Source organism: Pelophylax lessonae, assembly GCF_965119305.1.
Source record: "Pelophylax lessonae genome assembly, chromosome: 1".
In the NCBI taxonomy this organism is placed as follows: Eukaryota; Metazoa; Chordata; class Amphibia; order Anura; family Ranidae; genus Pelophylax; species Pelophylax lessonae.
The window spans coordinates 887,618,423-887,642,164 of NC_138768.1; the positions used below are offsets into that span (position 1 = coordinate 887,618,423).

Sequence of the window (23,742 nt, forward strand, 5' to 3'; positions counted from 1 at the left end):
TTCGCAGGTTAGCCTCGGAACCGCACTTGGTGATTCTGGTGGCACCGGACTGGCCGTGCCGATCCTGGTACGCCAACCTTGTTCACCTGGCAGTGGCGCCTCCTTGGCTGCTGCCAATGCGGGAAGATCTACTGTCTCAGGGACCGATCTTCCATCCTGCTTTACAGTCGCTGGCTTTAACCGCCTGGCTGTTGAGACCCAGGTCCTGAGAGACAGGGGTCTCTCTTCGGAGGTCATTCCTACTCTAATCAAGGCTAGGAAATCCTCTTCTGGTAAAATCTATTACCGTACCTGGAAAGCTTATTTCGCCTGGTGTGAGTCCAGGGGGTTCTCCCCTTGCTCATACTCGGTGTCGAGAGTGTTGGCTTTTCTCCAGACTGGTGTGGACCAGCGCTTGGCGCTGGCCATGATAAAGGGCCAGGTATCTGCACTGGCTATTCTTTTCCAACGCCCTGTGGTGTCTCATTCCTTGATTCGCACCTTTATTCAAGGTGTGTGTAACAATCCTACAGGCTCACCTGAGTCAGAGGACTGCTGGCTGGAGGTATGAGTGGAGCCCAGTGGCAAGGACCGCAGGCCGATAGTAGGTGCAGGAAGTCTGGCAGAGGCTTGGTCAGATAATCCGGGTTGGCTACGGTGGTAGCAGTGCTGGATGCCGGATGGACGCCAGGTAGTACTCTGCTGAGGACACGGGTTCACCTGAGGTGCGGAAACTAAGTGATAGCTGGTTTTCACTAGAGCCCCTGATGGTGGGGATAGACTGCGCTGCAAGCTAACACCAGGACGCGGTCCTCAGGATCACCCAGCCAGGCAGAGTGCAGGTTTGGTCCGAAGGTGGAGGAGCAGACAAGGGATAACCAGAGAGAAGTCAGACGAGCCAAAGGTTGGGGCGGGCAGCAGTAAGCGTGGTCAGACAATCCGGATCAGCAACAGAGGTAGCAGTTCAGTAGGTAGGGACAAAGCAGAAGAGTAGTCGGTAGTCAATTACTGGTCAGCGTTGGATTTGTGGTAGTAGATAGAGCAGCAGATGAGGAGAAGCTTGATCAGAGCTCAGGAGCTCAATAATCAGCAAGCTTGATTGCACAGGGCTGGACTTATATAGGGAAGTACCAGGTGTCAGGAATCAAGGGTGATGAGCAAGGCTTGGCAAGACCAAGGTTGAATAATAGGCTTCAGGGAGGAATGTTCAGGGAGGAATGTTCAGGGAGGAAAGTCCAGAGAGGACGGTAGCCTAGTAAGCAGGGCTACCGCCTGGGATGGGGCTGGTCACGGGTTCGAATCCTGACAGTACTCCCCCCCCCTTCCAAGGTGACCTCTGGGCACCGCAGGGGCAGGCTTACCGGGGTGCCGTTGGTGGAACTCTCTTACCAGTCTGGGGGCGTGGACATTTTCTTCTGGCTCCCAGGAGTTATCCTCGGAAGGGTAGCCCTCCCAACCAATTAGATATTGTAGTCTTCCCCGGTGGATCCTGGAGTCGAGGATGTTTGCTACAGTGTATTCTTCTTCACCCTGTACCCTCACGGGTGGTGGAGGGGGCGAGTTGCGGCCTGTGAAGGTGTTCTCCACGTATGGCTTGAGGAGGGAGCAATGGAAGACAGGGTGCACCCTAATGGAGTCCGGAAGATCGAGCCGGAACGTGACCTCATTAATTTGAGCGGAGATCCGGAACGGACCCATGTATTTTTGGGCCAAATTTTTGGAGGGGATTTTCAATCTGAGGTTCCTGGTGGACAGCCACACCTTGTCTCCCACATGGAAACCCGGGGTGGGTTTGCAGCGTCTGTCCGCTCCCTGTTTAAAGCGCCTCTGGGCGAGCTGGAGGTTGTTTATAATGTTCTTTTGTGCCTCCTGTAGGGTTGTTAGGTGTTCTGCCACTGCTGGGAGGGTGGAGGCGACAGGTAGGTGCGGAATGAACACCGGGTGCGAGCCTGTGTTAGCAAAGAAGGGGCTGTGCTTGGTTGAGCTGTGCTCAGCATTGTTGTAGGCAAACTCTGCCGTGGAGAGATGGTCAAGCCAGTCATCCTGCAGGTGGGAGCTGAAACAGCGTAGGTACTGCTCTAGGGTCTGATTAGTTCTCTCCGTCTGCCCGTTTGACTGGGGGTGGAAAGCGGAGGACAGGTTCACCTTAACCCCGAGCGCCAAGCAGAAGTTCTTCCAGAACTTAGAGGCAAATCGTACGCCTCGGTCGGAGACCACATCGTCCGGGATCCCATGCAGCCTGAAGACCTCTCTGAGAATAAGATCTGATAAGGCCGTCTGTTTGGCGGTGGGTAGGCCTTTGTAGGGGATGAAATGGGCCATCTTGGTGAGGCGGTCGACTACGACCAGGATGGTGTTCATCCCTTTTGAAGGAGGAAGGTCTACAACAAAGTCCATGGAGATCAAGCCCCAGGGGCGGGAGGGAATGGGGAGAGGTTGTAATAGACCCACGGGAGAGGAATGAGGAGTCTTATTGCGGGCAGAGACCGTGCACAAGGAGATGTACCTCTTGATGTCCTCCTTGCATGTTGGCCCCCAGAAGGAGCGGGAGAGTGTTTCTTGTGCCTAGATGACCGGCCAGTTTGGAGTCATGGTTGAGTCTGAGTACTTCGAGCCGTGCGATTTCTGGTACATATAACTGTAGGTCCTGATGAAACCAATGACCATTCTTAAACGTAAGGCAGACATTCCTTGTGGGGTGGGCGAGGAAGGGGTAATTTTCGTATCCTTCTTTGATTGTGCCCAGGAGTTCTTTAGAGTAGGTGGCCCCTACGACCCTTCTCTCGGGTAGGATGTTGTTTTGGCCCTTTTTACTTTGCGAGGGCTCGGAAAACATTCTGGAAAGGGCGTCAGCCTTACCGTTCGTTGATCCGGGGCGATAGGTGATGAGAAAGTTGAAGCGGGAAAAGAATAGGCTCCATCTGGCCTGTCTGGCTGAGAGTCTCTTAGCGCTGCGGATGAACTCGAGGTTCTTGTGGTCAGTTAGTACGATTATGGGGTTGGTGGCTCCCTCCAGCAGGTGTCTCCACTCGGAGAAGGCATCCTTGATCGCCAGTAGTTCCTTGTTCCCGATGTCATAATTCCTCTCGGAGGGGGACATCTGGCGGGAGAAATATGCGCATGGGTGTAGTAGCATCTTCTCCCCTGACCATTGTGACAGAACAGCCCCCACCGCGGAGTCAGATGCATCCACTTCGACTGTAAATGGCAGCTCGGGGTTCGGGTGGATTAGGATTGGAGCAGAAGTGAAGAGGAGTTTCAACTTGGTGAAGGCCTCCTGTGCTTTGGGTGTCCAGGAGAAGGGGACTGCTTTCTTGGTGAGTTGGGTGATTGGTGCTATGACCTTGGAGAAGTTCCGGATAAACTTCCGATAAAAGTTGGCAAAGCCAATGAATCTTTGTATCTCCTTCTCGTTTCTCGGAATGGGCCAGTTCATCATGGCTTGGACCTTCCCCGGGTCCATGCTTAGGCCCTCTGGGGAGATGATGTATCCGAGGAACTGAGTGGTGGTTCGCTCAAACTCACATTTCTCTAGCTTGATATAAAGAGAGTCCTGTCAGAGTCTCTGCAGTACCCTGCGGACGTGTTCGCGGTGCTGCTCGAGGTCTTCAGAGAAGATCAAGATGTCGTCCAGGTAAACGACTACAAACAGATCGAGCATGTCCCTGAGGACGTCGTTAATGAAGTGCTGGAAGGTGGCGGGAGCATTGCAGAGTCCAAAAGGCATGACTAGGTACTCGAAGTGACCATAACGTGTCCGAAAGGCGGTCTTCCATTCATCCCCAGGGCGGATTCGGACGAGATTGTAGGCCCCTCGAAGGTCAGGTTTGGTGAAAATCTTCGCTGCCCGGAGTCTCTCGAGGAGTTCTGAAATCAGTGGGAGTGGGTACCGGTTCTTTACGGTTATGTCGTTAAGCTTCCTGTAGTCAATGCAGGGACGCAGGGAGGAGTCTTTTTTCTCTACGAAGAAAAAGGGGGCTCCCGCAGGGGAGGTAGAGGGCCGGATAAACCCCTTCCTTAGGTCCTCGTCCAGGTACTCTTTCAAGGCCCTGAATTCAGGCTCCGAGAGGGGGTAGATACTGCCAAAGGGTATTTCGGCCCCGGGCAACAGTTCTATAGGGCAGTCGTAGGGTCGGTGTGGTGGCAGCTTGTCTGCGTTTTTCTTGTCGCAGACATCCTGGAACTCGCGGTATTGAGGGGGTAGCAGATCCTTGATGGATAGTTCAGATATGGTGGTGTCTTCGGGTGGAAGGACGGGTTTGTGGGAGCAATTTAGCGAGCAGAACTCGGACGGGAACCGTATGCAGCGGCTTTCCCAGTCCACCGAGGGGTTGTGGGTGGCCAACCATGGGATGCCCAAGATCACCGGAAACTTCGGGGAGGCGATCAGCGAGAAGTGGATCTTCTCGTGGTGATCAGGTTCTATAAGGAGTTGTAGTTCGATGGTCTCATGAGTCGCCGGCCCCGAGGAGAGTGGGGATCCGTCAACGGTTTCCAGGTCAACAGGGGCTGCCTTGATTGTCAGTGGAATGTTCTTTTCGCGGGCGAAGGTTAGGTCCATGAAGTTGCCTCCCGCCCCGGAGTCTAACATCGCAAAAACAGGGGAGTTGTCGCCCCTCTATGTCGATGAGGATGGGGACGATGAAATGGGATCCATGAGCCGCTGTGTTGTTATCTTCAGGGGCTGCTGCCGGGGTTGGAGTCTGTGATTGCTCCTTTAGCTCCGTGATGGCAATAGTTCTTCGGATCTTATTGGGACATTTGATGGCAAAATGACCCGGCTCTCCACAGTAGAGGCAGAGGTTTTCGGCCAGCCGTCTCTCCTTTTCAGCTGTGGATAGAGACCTCCGTAGTGCGTCGACCTGCATAGGTTCAGTTTCTGACTGAGGGTCGCGCTGGGCAGTAGAGGAGAAGGAGTAAGTGGGCCTGTGGTCCGAGGACCAGAGTCTTTCCTTCTTCCTCTCTGAGAGTCTTTGATCTATCCAGATGCATAACTGAATAAAGTCATCCAGATCGTCCGGGGCCTCAACTCTGGCGAGTTCGTCTTTTATTGCTTCAGAGAGGCCTCGCCGGAATTGGCTCCTCTGTGCTGCTGGGTTCCAGATGGTGTCCGTGACCCAACGGCGAAATTCGGCGGTATATTCGGCGACGGAGCGTCTCCCTTGTCGCAGACTATGTAGTCGCGCCTCGGCTGTCGCACAGCGGTTGGGATCATCGAAGACTAGGCTCATGGCGGTGATAAAGTTGTTTAGCTTGTCCAGGAGCAGATTGTTAGACTCCACGTATGGCGACGCCCATGCTAATGCTTCATCCGTCAAGAGATTGATCATGAATAGCACCTTCTTTTTATCGGTGGTGAAGGGGGCCGGGTTCATCTGAAAATAGATGCGGCATTGGTTCAGAAATCCCCGATACTGGCGTCTGTCACCGCCAAATTTTGATGGGAGTGGCATGCGGGTGTCTGCGGCCGGGCCGCGGACGTCTAGGAGTTGCCTCTGTAGTTCAATAATCTCCCTCTGTTGGCTTTTGACTACGTCTTGGAGCTGGGCAAATTTCTCCTGATATGTAGTACCAAATTCTTGAAGTTCAGTGACCTGTTTACACAGAGTGGCCATTGCGGACTCCATAGTTAGGCTGATTATTCTGTAACAATCCTACAGGCTCACCTAAATCAGAGGACTGCTGGCCGGAGGTATGAGTGGAGCCCAGTGGCAAGGACCGCAGGCTGATAGTAGGTGCAGGAAGTCTGGCAGAGGCTTGGTCAGATAATCCGGGTTGGCTACGGTGGTAGCAGTGCTGGATGGCGGATGGACGCCAGGTAATACTCTGCTGAGGACACGGGTTCACCTGAGGTGCGGAAACTAAGTGATAGCTGGTTTTCACTAGAGCCCCTGATGGTGGGGATAGACTGTGCTGCAAGCTAACACCAGGACGCGGTCCTCAGGATCACCCAGCCAGGCAGAGTGCAGGTTTGGTCCGAAGGTGGAGGAGCAGACAAGGGATAACCAGAGAGAAGTCAGACGAGCCAAAGGTCGGGGCGGGCAGCAGTAAGCGTGGTCAGACAATCCGGATCAGCAACAGAGGTAGCAGTTCAGTAGGTAGGGACAAAGCAGAAGAGTAGTCGGTAGTCAATTCCTGGTCAGCGTTGGATTTGTGGTAGTAGATAGAGCAGCAGATGAGGAGAAGCTTGATCAGGGCTCAGGAGTAGGGATGATCGAACGGTTCGGGTCGACCATCGGTTCGACCCGAACATTGGATGTTCGATATTCGGCCGAATACCGAACTTTTTGCGGCAAAAGTTCGGTATTCGGCCACCAGAACCGCCCAAAATGCACTGGGACAGGAACTGGGCTTTAAAAGCCCGTGATTGGCCCAGAAACGTCTGCAAAAGCCAATGAGGGGGCAGGAGTCTCCTAGGAACGTGATTGGAGTGACTACGGGGACCAGAGGCCAATCAGGAGTGAATACGCCCCACACTATATAAGATGGCCCCGCCTAACCCCTAGCACAGTTATCCAGAGCCTGTTGAAGAGAGTTGAAGCAGTTCTGTCTGACTCCTGCTTGCTACACTACATTTCCTACATATCGAGTGGTTCTAAAGCTCCATATAGCAGAATTGTATTTAGCTTACAGCCAGTGTAGTTAGATACAGCGATTGTGCTGGTTCTTAGAGTTAAAAAAAAAAAAAAAAAAAAAAAAAAAAAAACTTAAGGGACAGTGTCAGTCTTCTGCTGTATGGAGCTTTCTATTTAGTGGAAAGGGATATCTAGTGTAGTTAGGGAACTTTGTACTACATTAGTTAGATTTGAAAATTTAGTTTCTGTAGGGAAAGTGTGAGGGTTCTGTTTAGTGAGCACGTGGCACAGTGCTGCTGTATCACAGCAGGTATACGTGCTTGCTAGGCAGCAAAATACAGTGACAACTTAACGCCTGTTGTTCAAAGCGTTAGGTGCACTGTACAAAAGCCTTTGCAACTGTGCGTGACACGCAACTGCTGTGCTGTATCCAGCGACAACTGTGGGTCGCATAGCAGTGTGCGTTTTTCACCGCACACAGTTGCCAACGCATCAGTGACAACCTAACGCCTGTTGTTCAAAGCGTTAGGTCCACTGTGCAAAAGGCTTTGCTACTGTGCGTGAACCGCAACTGCTGTGCTGTATCCAGCGACAACTGTGGGTCGCATAGCAGTGTGCGTTTTTCACCGCACACAGTTGCCAACGCATCAGTGACAACTTAACGCCTGTTGTTCAAAGCGTTAGGTGCACTGTACAAAAGCCTTTGCAACTGTGCGTGACACGCAACTGCTGTGCTGTATCCAGCGACAACTGTGGGTCGCATAGCAGTGTGCGTTTTTCACCGCACACAGTTGCCAACGCATCAGTGACAACCTAACGCCTGTTGTTCAAAGCGTTAGGTCCACTGTGCAAAAGGCTTTGCTACTGTGCGTGAACCGCAACTGCTGTGCTGTATCCAGCGACAACTGTGGGTCGCATAGCAGTGTGCGTTTTTCACCGCACACAGTTGCCAACGCATCAGTGACAACCTAACGCCTGTTGTTCAAAGCGTTAGGTCCACTGTGCAAAAGGCTTTGCTACTGTGCGTGAACCGCAACTGCTGTGCTGTATCCAGCGACAACTGTGGGTCGCATAGCAGTGTGCGTTTTTCACCGCACACAGTTGCCAACGCATCAGTGACAACTTAACGCCTGTTGTTCAAAGCGTTAGGTGCACTGTACAAAAGCCTTTGCAACTGTGCGTGACACGCAACTGCTGTGCTGTATCCAGCGACAACTGTGGGTCGCATAGCAGTGTGCGTTTTTCACCGCACACAGTTGCCAACGCATCAGTGACAACCTAACGCCTGTTGTTCAAAGCGTTAGGTCCACTGTGCAAAAGGCTTTGCTACTGTGCGTGAACCGCAACTGCTGTGCTGTATCCAGCGACAACTGTGGGTCGCATAGCAGTGTGCGTTTTTCACCGCACACAGTTGCCAACGCATCAGTGACAAATATGCCTGGTAGACCAAGAAAAGGCATACGTGGCCCTGCTGCGGAAAGGGGCACAGCTTCTAGGGTGTCTAGAGGCAGGGGTGGACGTGGTGGTCAGTCCTCAGCCAGGCCACCATTTGGATTGTTCTCCGGCAGTGGCCAAGCTATACGTCCACAGTATGTACAGGAGGTGGTGGACTATATGAACAAACCCTCATCATCGGCATCATCTGCAACTACAGTGACCCAGGCAGAGAAAAGTGGTCAGTCTTCTGCAGTTGTCAGAACAAATACAGATGAGTCCATGTCCACCTCATGTCCTCCCTTAGACCCAATTTCAGACATGGCAGAGGAGTCAGCTGAGCTGTTTGACCACAGTGTCGGCCATCTACTCCAGCCTGATGCTCAGTCCTTTATGGAGTCTGATGTTGGGTCTGAGTTTGAGGAGGAGGCAGAGCAAACAAGAGGGGAGAGCAGACGGCCCGCTCCATCTAAGGCCGCACCTGTTGTCTCCCAGGCCAGGCCTGATGCTCAGTCTTTGATAGAATCAGATGTTGGGTCTGAGGTTGAGGAGGAGGCAGAGCAAACAAGAGGGGAGAGCAGACGGCCCGCTCCATCTAAGGCCGCACCTGTTGTCTCCCAGGCCAGGCCTGATGCTCAGTCTTTGATGGAGTCAGATGTTGGGTCTGAGGTTGAGGAGGAGGCAGAGCAAGCAAGAGGGGAGAGCAGACGGCCTACTCCATCTAAGGCCGCACCTGTTGTCTCCCGGGCCACTATACACACCTCATCTTGCTGGGCCTTTTTTGAGACATCCCATGCAGATAAAACAGTTGCGATCTGCAAGATTTGTAAGAAGGGTATAAAACGTGGCAAAAATGTCAACCACCTGGGTACAAGCTGCCTAAACAGGCATTTGACAACCCACCACTCGGCCCGTTGGCAGGAGCATTTAAAGAACCCACAAAAGGGCCAAAGATTGGTCAGTCGGCCTCCTAGTTCTCCTCGCGCTCCTCCTCATGCTCCATCTGCTCCACCTGCTCCACCTGCACATCAGTCTGTTCCTGGCCCTGCTATAGTCACTCGTCACCTGTTGGCAGCCTCCACTGGCAGGGATGATGATATAGCAGGCAGTGTCGCATCTACCTCCAGCACACCACCAGCTGTATCATCTAGACGCCAAATTTCGATTCCACACATGCTGGAACGAAAAAAAATGTATACTCCCCGCCACCCACATGCCCAGCGTCTAAACAGTAGTTTGGCTAAACTACTGGCTCTGCAACTATTACCATTTAACCTGGTAGAGTCTGCTCCCTTCCGTGACTTCGCAAAATGTGCAGTTCCACAGTGGCAGGTGCCAAGTCGGCATTACTTTTCCCGTAAGGCCCTGCCATCCCTATACCAACATGTGGAAGGCAATGTAGTGTCATCCCTGGCCAAGTCAGTCAGCCGTAAGATACACTTGACGGCTGACACTTGGTCAAGCAAACATGGGCAGGGACGGTACATTTCTGTCACTGCTCACTGGGTGACACTGCTTGCCAGTGGAAGGGATTGTAGCCAGGGCTCGGTGCTGCAGCCAGTGTTGCCCCCACGTCTGCAAACAGCTGGTGGTGTCGCTGATCCGGGTAGATCGATCACTTCTACCCCCTCCTGCTCCTCCTCCTCTACCTCCTCCATGCCCTCCTCTGCAGAATGGTCCTTTGAATATGATGAGATACCACGTAAACGTTCAAAGGGCTATTCTATGTCTCAGGCCAAAAGGTGTCACGCAGTGCTGCAGCTTGTGTGTCTAGGGGACAGGCAGCACACTGCCCCTCAGATTCTTGGGGCTCTGCAGGCACAGGCCCAGAGGTGGTTGACACCACGCCAGCTGCAGCCAGGGATGGTGGTTACTGATAATGGGTCAAACCTCCTGGCCGCCCTTCGTCAGGGAAAGTTAACCCATGTGCCATGCCTGGCGCATGTCCTGAATCTCGTGGTACAGCGGTTTTTGAACTCGTACCCGGGAATGCAGGATGTGCTAAGGATGGCAAGAAGGGTGTGCAGTCACTTCAGGCGGTCGTACAGTGCCACTGCACGTTTGGCCGAAGTGCAGCGCGAGTTTCACCTGCCGGTACACCGCCTCATCTGTGACATGCCCACCCGCTGGAACTCCACCTTGGCTATGCTGCAGCGCCTGTACACGCAGCAGAGGGCCCTCAATGAATACCTATGCGAGTACGGCACCAGCACTGGCTCTGCGCGCCTGGGCTTCTTTTCACCACGGCAGTGGCTTTTGATTAAGGATGCATGCGCTGTCCTCTCGCCATTTGAGGAGGCCACAAGGATGGTCAGCCGGGACAGCGCATGCATCAGTGACACCCTACCGGTACTGTTTTTGTTGGAGCACACTCTGCGTGGCATTATGGACAGGGCACTGGAGGCAGAGCAGCAGGAGGAAGAGGAGGACTTCCTTGCCTCTCAAGGCCCCCTTCATCCTGAGAATCCTGACCCCATTATGCCTAGCTCCCAGAGGCCCGAGCAGGATCCAGGGGTGGAAGAGGAGGAGGAGGACGATTCTGCGGGAACTTTTGCAGGGTTTGAGGAGGAGGAGGAGGAAGACATGCGGCAATCTGCAAGGCCTAGTTTGACTCCCTCGGGACACTTTGGAGTAGTACGTGGCTGGGAGGAGGAGGAGCCCGTTGAAGATAATGTCGTTATGAGTGACCCCGAGGAGTCAGCTTCTCAGGCCTTCGCTAATTTGCGACGCATGGGAAACATCATGCTCCAGAGCCTGCGAAAGGACCCCAGAATCAAGGCCATTAAAGAGACTAACCACTATTGGTTGGCCACCCTACTTGACCCCCGGTACAAGTGTAAAGTCTCGGAGCTTTTCCCATCCACCCATAGAGTCCACAGGATCAAATCCCTTGAGGACAGTCTCAAGAGGAATCTGGTGAACATGTTCCCCGACTCCCGTAGGGTGCAGGGGCGGGGACAACCTACCATGGATTCTACTGGTGGTCACGAGAGGAGCGTTGGAGAAGGCGTGCGGTTGACGGATGCCTTTCGGTCTTTTTTTAGTCCTCACCGCCCAGGCCTCTCAGCTGCCACATCGCATCGACAGCGTCTGCATCACATGGTGGACGATTACGTGAGGGCACAAAGTGACACAGAGGGCTTTTCATGTGACGAATCCGATCCACTGGCATACTGGGTCTTAAGATTAGACCACTGGCCAGAACTGGCCCAGTATGCCATGGAGTTGTTGGCCTGCCCTGCTTCCAGTGTCCTATCGGAACGGGCATTCAGCGCAGCAGGAGGATTCGTCACAGACCATCGAACTAGACTCTCCACCGACTCAGTCGACCGTTTGACATTCATTAAGATGAATCAGTCGTGGATATCAAGCTTTGATGCACCTGATGCAGACCTTGTAGACTAGGCTATCGTTGTGATGTGGCAGTTGAGCCTCAGTTTAAGCCTGGACCATGGTGCCACCCTCAAACCCTCCTCTCATTCTCTTTACGTTCACAGAACCTCATTTTGGTTATGACAAAAACGACAATGTTTGCGCACCTGTTCCACAGGTGCACACCTTTACAATTTTTGGGCCTCCTTCAACACCAGCTCTTTGGGGTTAAGGTGGGGAGGCTATGCTAAAACAAAAACGACAATGTTTGCGCACCTGTTCCACAGGTGCACACCTTTACAATTTTTGGGCCTCCTTCAACACCAGCTCTTTGGGGTTAAGGTGGGGAGGCTATGCTAAAACAAAAACGACAATGTTTGCGCACCTGTTCCACAGGTGCACACCTTTACAATTTTTGGGCCTCCTTCAACACCAGCTCTTTGGGGTTAAGGTGGGGAGGCTATGCTAAAACAAAAACGACAATGTTTGCGCACCTGTTCCACAGGTGCACACCTTTACAATTTTTGGGCCTCCTTCAACGCCAGCTCTTTGGGGTTAAGGTGGGGAGGCTATGCTAAAACAAAAACGACAATGTTTGCGCACCTGTTCCACAGGTGCACACCTTTACAATTTTTGGGCCTCCTTCAACACCAGCTCTTTGGGGTTAAGGTGGGGAGGCTATGCTAAACAAAAACGACAATGTTTGCGCACCTGTTCCACAGGTGCACACCTTTACAATTTTTGGGCCTCCTTCAACACCAGCTCTTTGGGGTTAAGGTGGGGAGGCTATGCTAAACAAAAACTACCATGTTTGCGAACCTGTTCCACAGGTGCACACCTTTACAATTTTTGGGCCTCCTTCAACACCAGCTCTTTGGGGTTAAGGTGGGGAGGCTATGCTAAAACAAAAACTACCATGTTTGCGAACCTGTTCCACAGGTGCACACCTTTACAATTTTTGGGCCTCCTTCAACACCAGCTCTTTGGGGTTAAGGTGGGGAGGCTATGCTAAAACAAAAACGACAATGTTTGCGCACCTGTTCCACAGGTGCACACCTTTACAATTTTTGGGCCTCCTTCAACACCAGCTCTTTGGGGTTAAGGTGGGGAGGCTATGCTAAACAAAAACTACCATGTTTGCGAACCTGTTCCACAGGTGCACACCTTTACAATTTTTGGGCCTCCTTCAACACCAGCTCTTTGGGGTTAAGGTGGGGAGGCTATGCTAAACAAAAACTACCATGTTTGCGAACCTGTTCCACAGGTGCACACCTTTACAATTTTTGGGCCTCCTTCAACACCAGCTCTTTGGGGTTAAGGTGGGGAGGCTATGCTAAACAAAAACTACCATGTTTGCGAACCTGTTCCACAGGTGCACACCTTTACAATTTTTGGGCCTCCTTCAACACCAGCTCTTTGGGGTTAAGGTGGGGAGGCTATGCTAAACAAAAACTACCATGTTTGCGAACCTGTTCCACAGGTGCACACCTTTACAATTTTTGGGCCTCCTTCAACACTAGCTCTTTGGGGTTAAGGTGGGGAGGCTATGCTAAACAAAAACTACCATGTTTGCGAACCTGTTCCACAGGTGCACACCTTTACAATTTTTGGGCCTCCTTCAACACCAGCTCTTTGGGGTTAAGGTGGGGAGGCTATGCTAAACAAAAACTACCATGTTTGCGAACCTGTTCCACAGGTGCACACCTTTACAATTTTTGGGCCTCCTTCAACACCAGCTCTTTGGGGTTAAGGTGGGGAGGCTATGCTAAACAAAAACTACCATGTTTGCGAACCTGTTCCACAGGTGCACACCTTTACAATTTTTGGGCCTCCTTCAACACCAGCTCTTTGGGGTTAAGGTGGGGAGGCTATGCTAAACAAAAACTACCATGTTTGCGAACCTGTTCCACAGGTGCACACCTTTACAATTTTTGGGCCTCCTTCAAAGCCAGCTCTTTGGGGTTATGGTGGGGAGGCTCCGCCAACACCAAAACTACCATGTTTGCGCACCTGTTCCACAGGTGCACACCTTCATAATTTTTACGCCTTCTTCAACACCAGCTCTTTGGGCTTACAGTGGTATGGCTCCGCCAACACCCAAACAACAATTTTTGCGCACCTGTCACACAGATGCATATCATTGTAATTTTTTTCCTTACAAAGGCAATTATTGCTTTCATTACCAGCACTTTCATAGGGATATGGTGTCAAGGCATCGTCCGCACCACCAAATGCCCAATTTTTAAGCATCCTTTACTTCTATTCAAAGTCAAGAGACAACAGTATTCATCCAAAACATCTCTAATCTTGTTCACTCTGCACTACATTGTGGCCCCTACCCCTAACCCTCAATGTATCCGTGCATATATGTCTGTTTCTTGTGAGATTTCAAGTTAAAGTGCACCAAACACCATTTTACATGAAATAAAGTGCAATTACATACATCTTTGGACTTCTTGAAACATTTGGTAATAAAAGCCCCATTGTGGAAATACACCCGTTAATTATATGCACATTTAAAGAGACAGCACCTTTTTCCAAAAAAACCTCTAATCTTGTTCCCAGTGCACTGCATTATGTCCCCATCATACACATTGGCTGAGCCGTTGATTAGGAGCAAAAGAAAGGTGCGGTTAAGCAAAAAAGTCATTTTTAAAGGTTTGGTATGCTGTAATTCTGGTTCTGGACATGCTACAGAGCTGAAACTTCACAGGTACAACTTTTAGACCCCCCAGACACTAAATCCAAAGAAATCTCTTTTTTTTTTTTTTTTTTTTTTTTTTTTCAATAATTGGCTATCTATCAAAAACGACAATTTTTAAGAACTTTTTTTTGTGTGATTAATAGTCCCTGGGGCATGACCCAGAACCCTAGGCACTTTTTAGGGGCATTTATTGGGTTTTAGGGCTTAAAAATGGTGTTTTTTGATTACAGAAGTTCGGGTCCCATTGATTTCAATGGGGTTCTGAAATCCGAACCGAACTTTCGTGAAGTTCGGGTGTTCTGGTCGAACCGAACTTTTCAAAAGTTCGATCATCCCTACTCAGGAGCTCAATAATCAGCAAGCTTGAGTGCACAGGGCTGGACTTATATAGGGAAGTACCAGGTGTCAGGAATCAAGGGTGATGAGCAAGGCTTGGCAAGACTAAGGTTGAATAATAGGCTTCAGGGAGGAATGTACAGGGAGGAAAGTCCAGAGAGGACGGTAGCCTAGTAAGCAGGGCTACCGCCTGGGATGGGGCTGGTCACGGGTTCGAATCCTGACAGTGTGCGACATTTGGCCCCTCCCCAGAGGGAGCCTTTACCTCCATGGGACTTGAACTTAGTTCTGTCCACGTTACAGCGTTCTCCCTTTGAAAACATCCAGGAGATATAAAAAAAAAGGGGGGATATCGTTACCTCTGCTGTCTAAGAAAGTTGGCTTTTTGGTGGCGATCACTTCGGCTCGCAGGGTGTTCGGAGCTGGCAGCATTGTCTTGCCGCTCTCCTTACTTGGTGATTCACAAGGATAAGTTGGTCTTGTGACCTCATTTCTCTTTTCTCCCTAAGGTGGTCTCTGAGTTCCACCTTAATGAGGACATTGTTTTGCCTTCGCTCTGTGCGAAACCGAAGCATCCTAAGGAGGTTGCATTGCATTCCTTGGATGTTGTCCGGGCAATCAGGGTTTACCTGTCGTCCACTGAATCCTTTTAGGAAATCGGATTCCCTCTTTGTCCTTCCTGAAGGACCTCGGAAGGGTATGGCTGCGTCGGCAGCGACCATTGCCAAATGGATCAGACAGACCATTGAACAGGCCTATGCTGTCATGTCCTAGGCCTATCCTGTTAGGGCGCACTATACCAGATCTTGGAGTACGTCCTGGGCTTACTGGCACCGAGCCTCGGTGGCCCAGGTGTGCAAGGCTGCGACTTGGTCGTCGGTGCACACCTTTTCCAAATTCTATAAGGTGGATGTTCTGGTATCAGCTGATGCCTCCTTTGGCCGTAAAGTTCTCAGTGCGGCAGTGCCATAGGGGACCCTTGTTTTTTTGTGGGTCCCAGGCTGTTGGGGTGTTTATCCCCTGGATATTTGTTTTCCTGGGTTGTTGCTCCTGTTGAGCCTTTTCTATTGCCCAGAAGGTTCTCTTACTGTGCGTGTAAGGTTCCTTTCTCTGATGTGGGTACTGCGTTGCCTTTTCTACGGTTGCGTCTCCTACCCCTCATGTCTACACTGCTTTGGGACATCCCAATAGTGATGACTTAGAGGTGGCGGCGACTGTCATAGGACTTAAGAGAAAACAGAATTTTTGTAAAATCTTACCTGTAAAAAATTCCTTTCTCTGGGTCCTCCGACAGTCGCCGCCCCCGCCCCTCTTTTGGGGTTTTTTCTGGTACACCTACTGCTATTCTACCAAACTGAGTTGGGAGGGATCACTGCAGGGGGGTATTGACCAGTGGGACAGCCCCCATGGGTGTGTATATGCTAAATGCTTTTGTTCTTTTGACTAAGTCTTATGCCTAGCTGCTCCTGTGGAGCAGAAGTCAATACCCAATAGTGATGACTTAAGAGGTGGCGGCGACTGTCGGAGGACACAGAGAAAGGAATTTTACAGGTAAGATTTTACAAAAATTCAGTAATTTTTTCATTTCTGCCATAAAACATTCAATAAAAAAAATTTAAAAAATCAAATTTCTTCACCAATTTAGGCCAATATGTATTCTGCTACATATTTTTGGTAAAAAGAAAATCCCAAAACATAACCAATCACGTTTAACTTACGTAAAACTAAGAGGGGTATATGCTAATGCCAGGAGCCTAGCTAATAAAATGGATGAGTTGGAAATGTTAGTTCATGAGGAGGACATAGACCTTGTGGGAATAGCGGAGACTTGGTTCGACCCCTCACATGACTGGCTGGCAAATATCCAAGGGTATTCGGTGTACCGGAAGGACAGGGTAGGAAAAAGAGGGGGAGGGGTATGTCTCTACGTCAAGAACAATGTAAGTGTGATAGAGAGGAGTGACATTAAGGAAGGGATGAGTATGGAGTTAGAATCCGTGTGGGTAGAACTCCTTAGGGAAGGAGTAAAGGGAAAAGTAATTGTGGGGGTTTGCTATAGGCCACCTAAACAAGGGGAGGAGGTAGAGCTGGAATTTTTAGCACTTTTGGGTAAAGTGGCAAAGCTAGGATCAGTCATCATATTGGGGGACTTCAATTATCCCGACATTGACTGGGGAGAGGGGATTACACACTCACATAAGGCCCGTCTATTCACGGAAACCTTACAGGATAATTACATGTCACAGCTGGTGGATTCTCCTACTAGAGAAAACGCAATCCTGGATCTATTGATCACTAATGACCCAGACATAGTCTCGGAGGTAGGAGTCCAGGACAACCTGGGCTCTAGCGATCACAGGATGATCACATTTAGTGTAAATAACAATAGAACAAGGCAAGTGGGGAACATAAGAACCCTTAACTTCAGAAGGGCAGACTTTCCAAAATTGTACTCATTGATGGAAAGGGTAAACTGGGACCGAACCCTAGGATCCCTGACCACAGAGGAAAAATGGGAATGCTTTTAGGAACATATTAAGCAAAGGCATCTTGCAGTGCATTCCTATGGGAAATAAATTTAGAAGAGAAAAGGCCAAACCTGGCTGGCTAAACCGTAGCGTTAAAAACCTTGTAAACACGAAATCAAGATGGCTAAAGTAGACTTTGAGAGACAAATAGCGGAGGATAGTAAAAAAAAACCCAAAGAAATTCTTTAAGTATATCAACAGCAAAAAAACTAGGGCAGAGCATATTGCACACATAATTAGCGATGATGGGGGGATGGTTACAGAGGACACTGAAAAAGCAACCGTGCTGAATGCTTTTTTCTCGTCAGTATTTACACAGGAAACGGAGGGGTACCCTGACCATGACTGTTTGGTTAGTAGTAATACACAGGACTTGCCACTATGGCTAACAGAGGGTGTAATCAGGGAAACGCTGAATAAAATGAACACAAACAAATCACCAGGCCCGGATGGCGTACATCCGAGAGTACTCAAGGAACTCAGTAAGGTTATATCCAGACCACTGTTCCTGATCTTTGCGGACAGTATTAGGACAGGAGATGTACCAGGAGATTGGAGGAAAGCTAACGTGATTCTGATATTCAAAAAGGGTCAGAGGCATGTCCCGGGAAATTATAGGCCTGTCAGTTTGACATCGATAGTATGTAAACTTCTGGAGGGGATGATAAGGGACTATATCGTAGAGTTTGCTAAAGACAACAGCATCATCAGTAATAACCAGCACGGGTTTACAAATGGGCGTTCTTGTCAAACCAATCTATTAGCATTCTAAGAGGAGGTGAGCTGTGAGCTAGATAGGGGCAGACCAGTGGATGTGGTGTACCTAGATTTCGCTAAGGCGTTTGATACAGTTCCCCATAAGCGCTTAATTTATAAAATAAGGTCTGCAGGTATCGACAGCAGGGTTTACTTTTGGATACGGAACTGGCTAAAAGGGCGTGTCCAAAGGGTGGTAATAAACAGCGCATACTCAGACTGGTCTGAGGTAGTAAGCGGGGTCCCCCAAGGCTCAGTCCTGGGACCAACCTTGTTCAATTTATTCATAAACAGCATTGAGGTCGGGGTCAGTAGTTCAATAGCAGTTTTTGCAGATGACACAAAATTGGGCAGGGCAATAACTGCACAGCATGAAGCAGATATCCTACAGGATGACCTGGACAAAATAACGGAGTGGGCAACGACTTGACAAATGAGGTTTACATGGAGAAATGTAAGGTTTTGCACTTGGGGACTAGAACCATAAAAGCACAATATACGTTAGGAGGGGAACCCTTGGGGGAATCAAAAATGGAGAAAGATCTGGGAGTCTTGGTTGATGATAGACTAGGCAACAGCATGCAATGTCAAGCGGCAGCTGCCAAAGCTAGCAGAATATTAGCATGCATAAAGAAAGGGATGTATTCCAGAGATAAGACTATAATCCTTCCAATTTATAAAACTCTGGTCCGACCGCATCTGGAGTATTCTGTCCAGTTCTGGTCGCCAGTCCTCAGAAGGGATGTGTTGGAGCTGGAGAAAGTCCAGAGAAGGGCAACTAAACTAATTAGGGGATTGGAGGACCTTGATTATGAAGAGCGTCTGCAATCGCTCGATTTATTCTCCCTGGAGAAGAGACGCCTGAGGGGGGACATGATAGCAATTTTTAAATATCTCAATGGGGATCTCAGCTTAGAAAAAAAGCTGTTCAGTCGAAGGGATTGCATGAGGACTCAGGGGCATACAATGCGATTAGAGGAGAAGCGTTTTAACCTCAGGCAACGTGGGGGGTTTGTTTACTGTTAGGGCTACAAGATTGTGGAATTCTCTACCACAAGAGGTGGTTTCTGCGGGTAATATGGTGGCTTTCAAAAGACTATTGGACGTGCATCTCAAGGATCAGAACATTCAGGGGTATGTGAGATGATTACAGCCACACACACCTACACAGGTTGAACTGGATGGACTATTGTCTTTATTCAACCTCACCTACTATGTAACAAAAAGTGTTTGTTCATTTGTTTGCGCAAAAGTTATATCCTCTACAAACGATGGGATATTTTTATAGAATTTTATTTTTTTAATATTTTCTAGTAATGGTGGCGATCAGCGACTTATAGCGGGACTGGGACATTGCGGTGGACAAATTGCACAGCTAACTGTTGCTTTTTATGGGACCAGTCACACCAATACAGTGATCAGTGTTAAAAAAAAAAAATATGTACTGTCGGGGGGGGGGGGGGGATCAAAGGGTTAAATGTGTTCCTAGGGAGTGCTTACTCACTCATTGTGGGGGAGGTGCTTTAACTGTGGGAAGGCAGAGACACTTAGCAGAAACACACAGGAAGCTCGGGTTGCCACCTTTTCTTTAAGCCAAACCTGAACACTTTAGCCGCACATGGCAACATTTTATTTTTAAGGAGGAACCCTGTGCACTCTGATGTAAAGGGGAACTCTAACATAAGGGGTTTCTGCTCACCAAACCTCCCACTTACATCAGAGTCTCCAGCATTTCCCCTTTAATTTGGGTTCCCAAAGCCCCCCTTACATCAGAGTCCACAGAGCACCCCTTAAATCTTACCTTCGTGAACTTACTCACTTGGAGGCACGAGAGAGAAGGGAGAGAGGACAGAGACTTCAATCATAGACATTGGATGGTGAGCTCACTCACCCGAGGATGGAGGCTCAGGCATCAAAGCCTTTCATCCACTGTGTATCTGCCAGTTGCTGAGCTTCAAACTTCCAGCCCACACATCCCTTTCCTGAAGCACGGAACACCAGGGATTGGAGTGTGGGTGGGCAGACAGAGGGGTAGGGGTGGGAGGAAGAGGAGTAGATCAAGCCCTTTCTTCTCTCCTGTCTGTGTATGGGGGTGGGGCCGGTGTGTACATCTATGCACTCTGTGGTTGTGGTACTAGGTTATTCCGGGAGCCACAGTCCATTCTGAATATTGTGTCTGGATTTCAGGTGGCCTGAAACCCAAACACATGACTCAAACCCCGAAGTGTCCAGGTGAATCCTAGATAGGTGGCAACCCTACAGGAAGCGCCAGCAAAGCGTAGTATCCTATTTAAAGGGTTTTAATAGCGATGGATTAAAAACACTCACAAGAGGTAAAATATACAAGTGCTTATCTGGTCTCAGAGTCTGTGGATCCTCCTAGAACCATCCTGCAGGACCGCTGTCCTCTGTTCCGGCTGCTGGGCACAGAGATGGCTGGCTCAGGAGCCTGGAGGAGCCCCAAGAAGCCATGCTTACCAGTGTGGAAGGCACAGGGAATGTGCCATCACCGGAAGGATAGGAGGTACCAGACGAGAAGAGAAGCAAGGCTTTCCTTTTGATCTATACAGAGCCAGTCACAAGGACAGCAGCCATAGTTGGTCCTGTGCATTCCTTTATTGTACCCCCATAACCAAAGAACAGTGACATTTTATGAATTACCCTCTATATATTTATTGCTGGCTGGACTATATATAAACTCTATGTGCCAGTATCTCCTTCCTCCATTACACAGGATCTCCATCTTCCCTACTAACAGAACGGGGATCTGCCTTGTTTACATCGGCAGACTACTGTTCTGCCTCTCTTGGGAACGATTGCCGGGTGCAGGTGGACATCATGTTCACTGGACCCGCTGATTGGCTCTCGCTGTGTCCACTCTCACCCAAGACCCAGAAATGCAGATGATGTAGAGGTACGTGATTCTGCGCCGAATGGCCACCCTGCTGCAGTACATGTATGTGGGTGGACCAAAAAAAAGTTTCTCTGATAAAGAGAGAGGCTATGACCTGGTGGATTGCATGCAGAACTCCTGGGCCCAGCTGAGGACATTTCGGGCCTTAAGATTGAAGATGTGGTGGATGTCTCCTTTTGGTTTGGGAACTGTGGACAGAGAAGAACTCCTGGAACTCTTCTGGCCTTAGCTCAGTGAGATAGAGTTTGGAAGACGAATGTCATAGACAGGTTAGGGCTTTAGAAAGGGCCTCCAATGGCTGTCAATGTGGTGCCTTCTCCACTCTCCATCTCACTAATAAAACCCCAATGGATGACTCTCTATGAACTGATCACATTCCAATCACCGATCATCTAATCATTGGTAAAAAAGAAGACTCGGCACAGAATATTGTACGAAGAGTTTTTATTGGACAAGATGAGAATAAGCGATTAAATGATATGAATAAAATGAAGCTTAAATCTTTTAGAATTAACAAATGTGTCAAATGTATTAATAATCATACATTGGTTGGACCAATAAAAAGCCGGCTACTTTAATAAATCTAAAGGAGCAAAAAAAAAAATTAAGCAACCAATCATCAGGTATGCATTCTTGACCGTGATGCGATTGAGGACCCTATAATCAATGCAAGATCTCAACTCACCCCCCTTCTAAGAAGGTTCACCAGTGAAAGATGAATCCTGATTGGCTGCTGTGGGTTAATGCATGTTACAGTGATCTTTTTCCATCCAGTAGGTTAGATCTGTATACATATTTATAAGTAGAACACAAAAAGAATGTATTGTCAGAATTGTTTGTCTGCTGCCCCATGTATTGTCATGAATGCCCACTTGTTGCCCCCATGTATTACCAACAGGTGCGCACACTGTGGTGAACAAGCACAATATTACGTGTGAAACGCGTCCACCTTTCTGCATCCCGTATTGACTGTCTGCAATAAATATCATCGCTATAACCTGTTGGAGTGCGACCATTTTCATTGGTTTTATGCCCCATATATTGTCAGGATTGCCCACTTATTATCCCATGTATTGTGCGGATTGCCCACCTGTTGCCCCATGTTTTGTCTTTATTGCTCACTTGTTGCCCCATGTATTGTCATGATATCCTGCCTGTTGCCTCATGTGGGGAGGGATCGGTAAAGGAAGACAGTTGAGTCATGATTTTACCACCCCCTTAACCTTAAATGGGGCGGTACACATGGCACTGCAATTTGCGGCTGCTGCCAACCTCACCCCCCCCCCCCCCGGTCACATTGGGCAATGCTATTCAACTGAATGAGGTTGTGCCGCAACAGCCCCGATGCATACAGTTGGGGCGTACTGGCGTGGGCTTTACAGGGTTAACATAAGGGATCCCAGCTGCCTGCCAACCCCACAGCGGGTCAGAGGGCGATGCGGGTGTAAACCCACCCCGAGTGGACTGTGGTGGTTTCACATTTGTTTATGGACTAAACAGTTCCACCCGTTACAATCCAGCGTCCATTTCCCGTAGTACCAGCAGCGGGTGCACTCTGATGTTTCATTATATTTCCTGTATTTGGTAACTTTCCCGTACTCTGAACATGAAATAGGACGCTCGCCCGTATGAACTTTGTGGTTTCTAAGAAATAAACCTTTGTTTGGAAAACATTTCCCGCACTCGTAACAATAAAAAAGGCCCTCACCTGTGTGTAAGTAGGTGTTCTTTCTTAGTTAAACATTTCCCGCACTCTGCACAAGATTAGAGATGCTCAACTGTGTGTATTCTCTGATGGTTAAGAAGGTTTCCTTTCTCAGTAAAACATTTCCCGCACTCTGAACATGAATAGGGACGCTCACCTGTGTGTATTCTCTGATGCCTAAGAAGGTTTCCTTTCTCAGTAAAACATTTCCTGCACTCTGTACATGAATAGGGAAGCTCACCTGTGTGTATTCTCTTATGTCTAAGAAGGCTTCCTTTACGATTAAAACATTTCCCGCACTCTGAACATGAATAGGGACGCTCACCTGTGTGAATTCTCTGGTGCTGAAGAAAGTGTCCTTTTTCATTAAAACATTTCCCACACTCTGAACATGAATAGGGACACTCCCCTGTATGAATTCTCTTGTGCTGAAGAAAGTGTCCTTTTTCATTAAAACATTTCCCACACTCAGAGCATGAATAGGGAAGCTCATTTGTGTGTATTTTCTCATATCTAAGAAGGCTTCCTTTACGATTAAAACATTTCCCGCACTTTGAACATGAATAGGGACGCTCACTTGTGTGTATTCTCTGATGGTTGAGAAGGTTTCCTTTATGATTAAAACATTTCCCACACTTTGAACATGAATAGGGACGCTCACCTGTGTGCATTCTCTGATGGTTAAGAAGATTTCCTTTCTGAGTGAAACATTTCCCGCACTCAGAACATGAATAGGGACGCTCCCCTGTGTGAATTCTCTGGTGCTGAAGAAAGTGTCCTTTTTCATTAAAACATTTCCCGCACTCAGAACATGAATAGGGATGCTCACTGATGTGTATTCTCTGATGCATAAGAAGGTTTCTTTTACAAATAAAACATTTCCCGCACTCTAAACATGAATAGGGACGCTCACCTGTGTGATTTCTTTGGTGCTGAAGAAGGTGTCCTTTTTCATTAAAACATTTCCCGCACTCAGAACATGAATAGGGAAGCTCACCTGTGTGTATTCTCTTATGTCTAAGAAGGCTTCCTTTACGATTAAAACATTTCCCGCACTCTGAACATGAATAGGGACGCTCCCCTGTGTGAATTCTCTGGTGCTGAAGAAAGTGTCCTTTTTCATTAAAACATTTCCCGCACTCTGAACATGAATAGGGAAGCTCATTTGTGTGTATTCTCTGGTGCTTTAGAAGGTTTCCTTTTTTACTAAAACATTTCCCGCACTCTGAACATGACAATGAATTGTCTCCTGTATGGTATAAAGAAGATTCCCTGAGATGAGATGGTTTCCCGCACCCGTCGGCACTGTCAGATATTAGAGGACTATGTGAAGTATCAGGAGATTCCAATGATCTCCTCCAATGGTGAGGTCTGTCATGTATATTATGAGGAACGGGATTTACTTCTGGAGAAGATGCCATGTCATTATCTTCTGTAGT

General features: G+C 49.0%; 1 protein-coding gene across 1 annotated transcript in view; it reads right to left on the minus strand.

Annotated features, from left to right (window-relative positions):
• Positions 1–23,535, minus strand: part of LOC309550754 (uncharacterized protein) — a gene marked incomplete at both ends in the record, with an annotated part of 221,992 nt that extends 198,457 nt beyond the window's left edge. Inside the window, one exon of the mRNA XM_082251092.1 lies at positions 22,384–23,535. Within this exon, the coding sequence (XP_082107218.1) occupies positions 22,384–23,535 (1,152 nt within the window). The remainder of the gene's footprint in view (positions 1–22,383) is intronic.
• Positions 23,536–23,742: the final 207 nt, after the last annotated feature.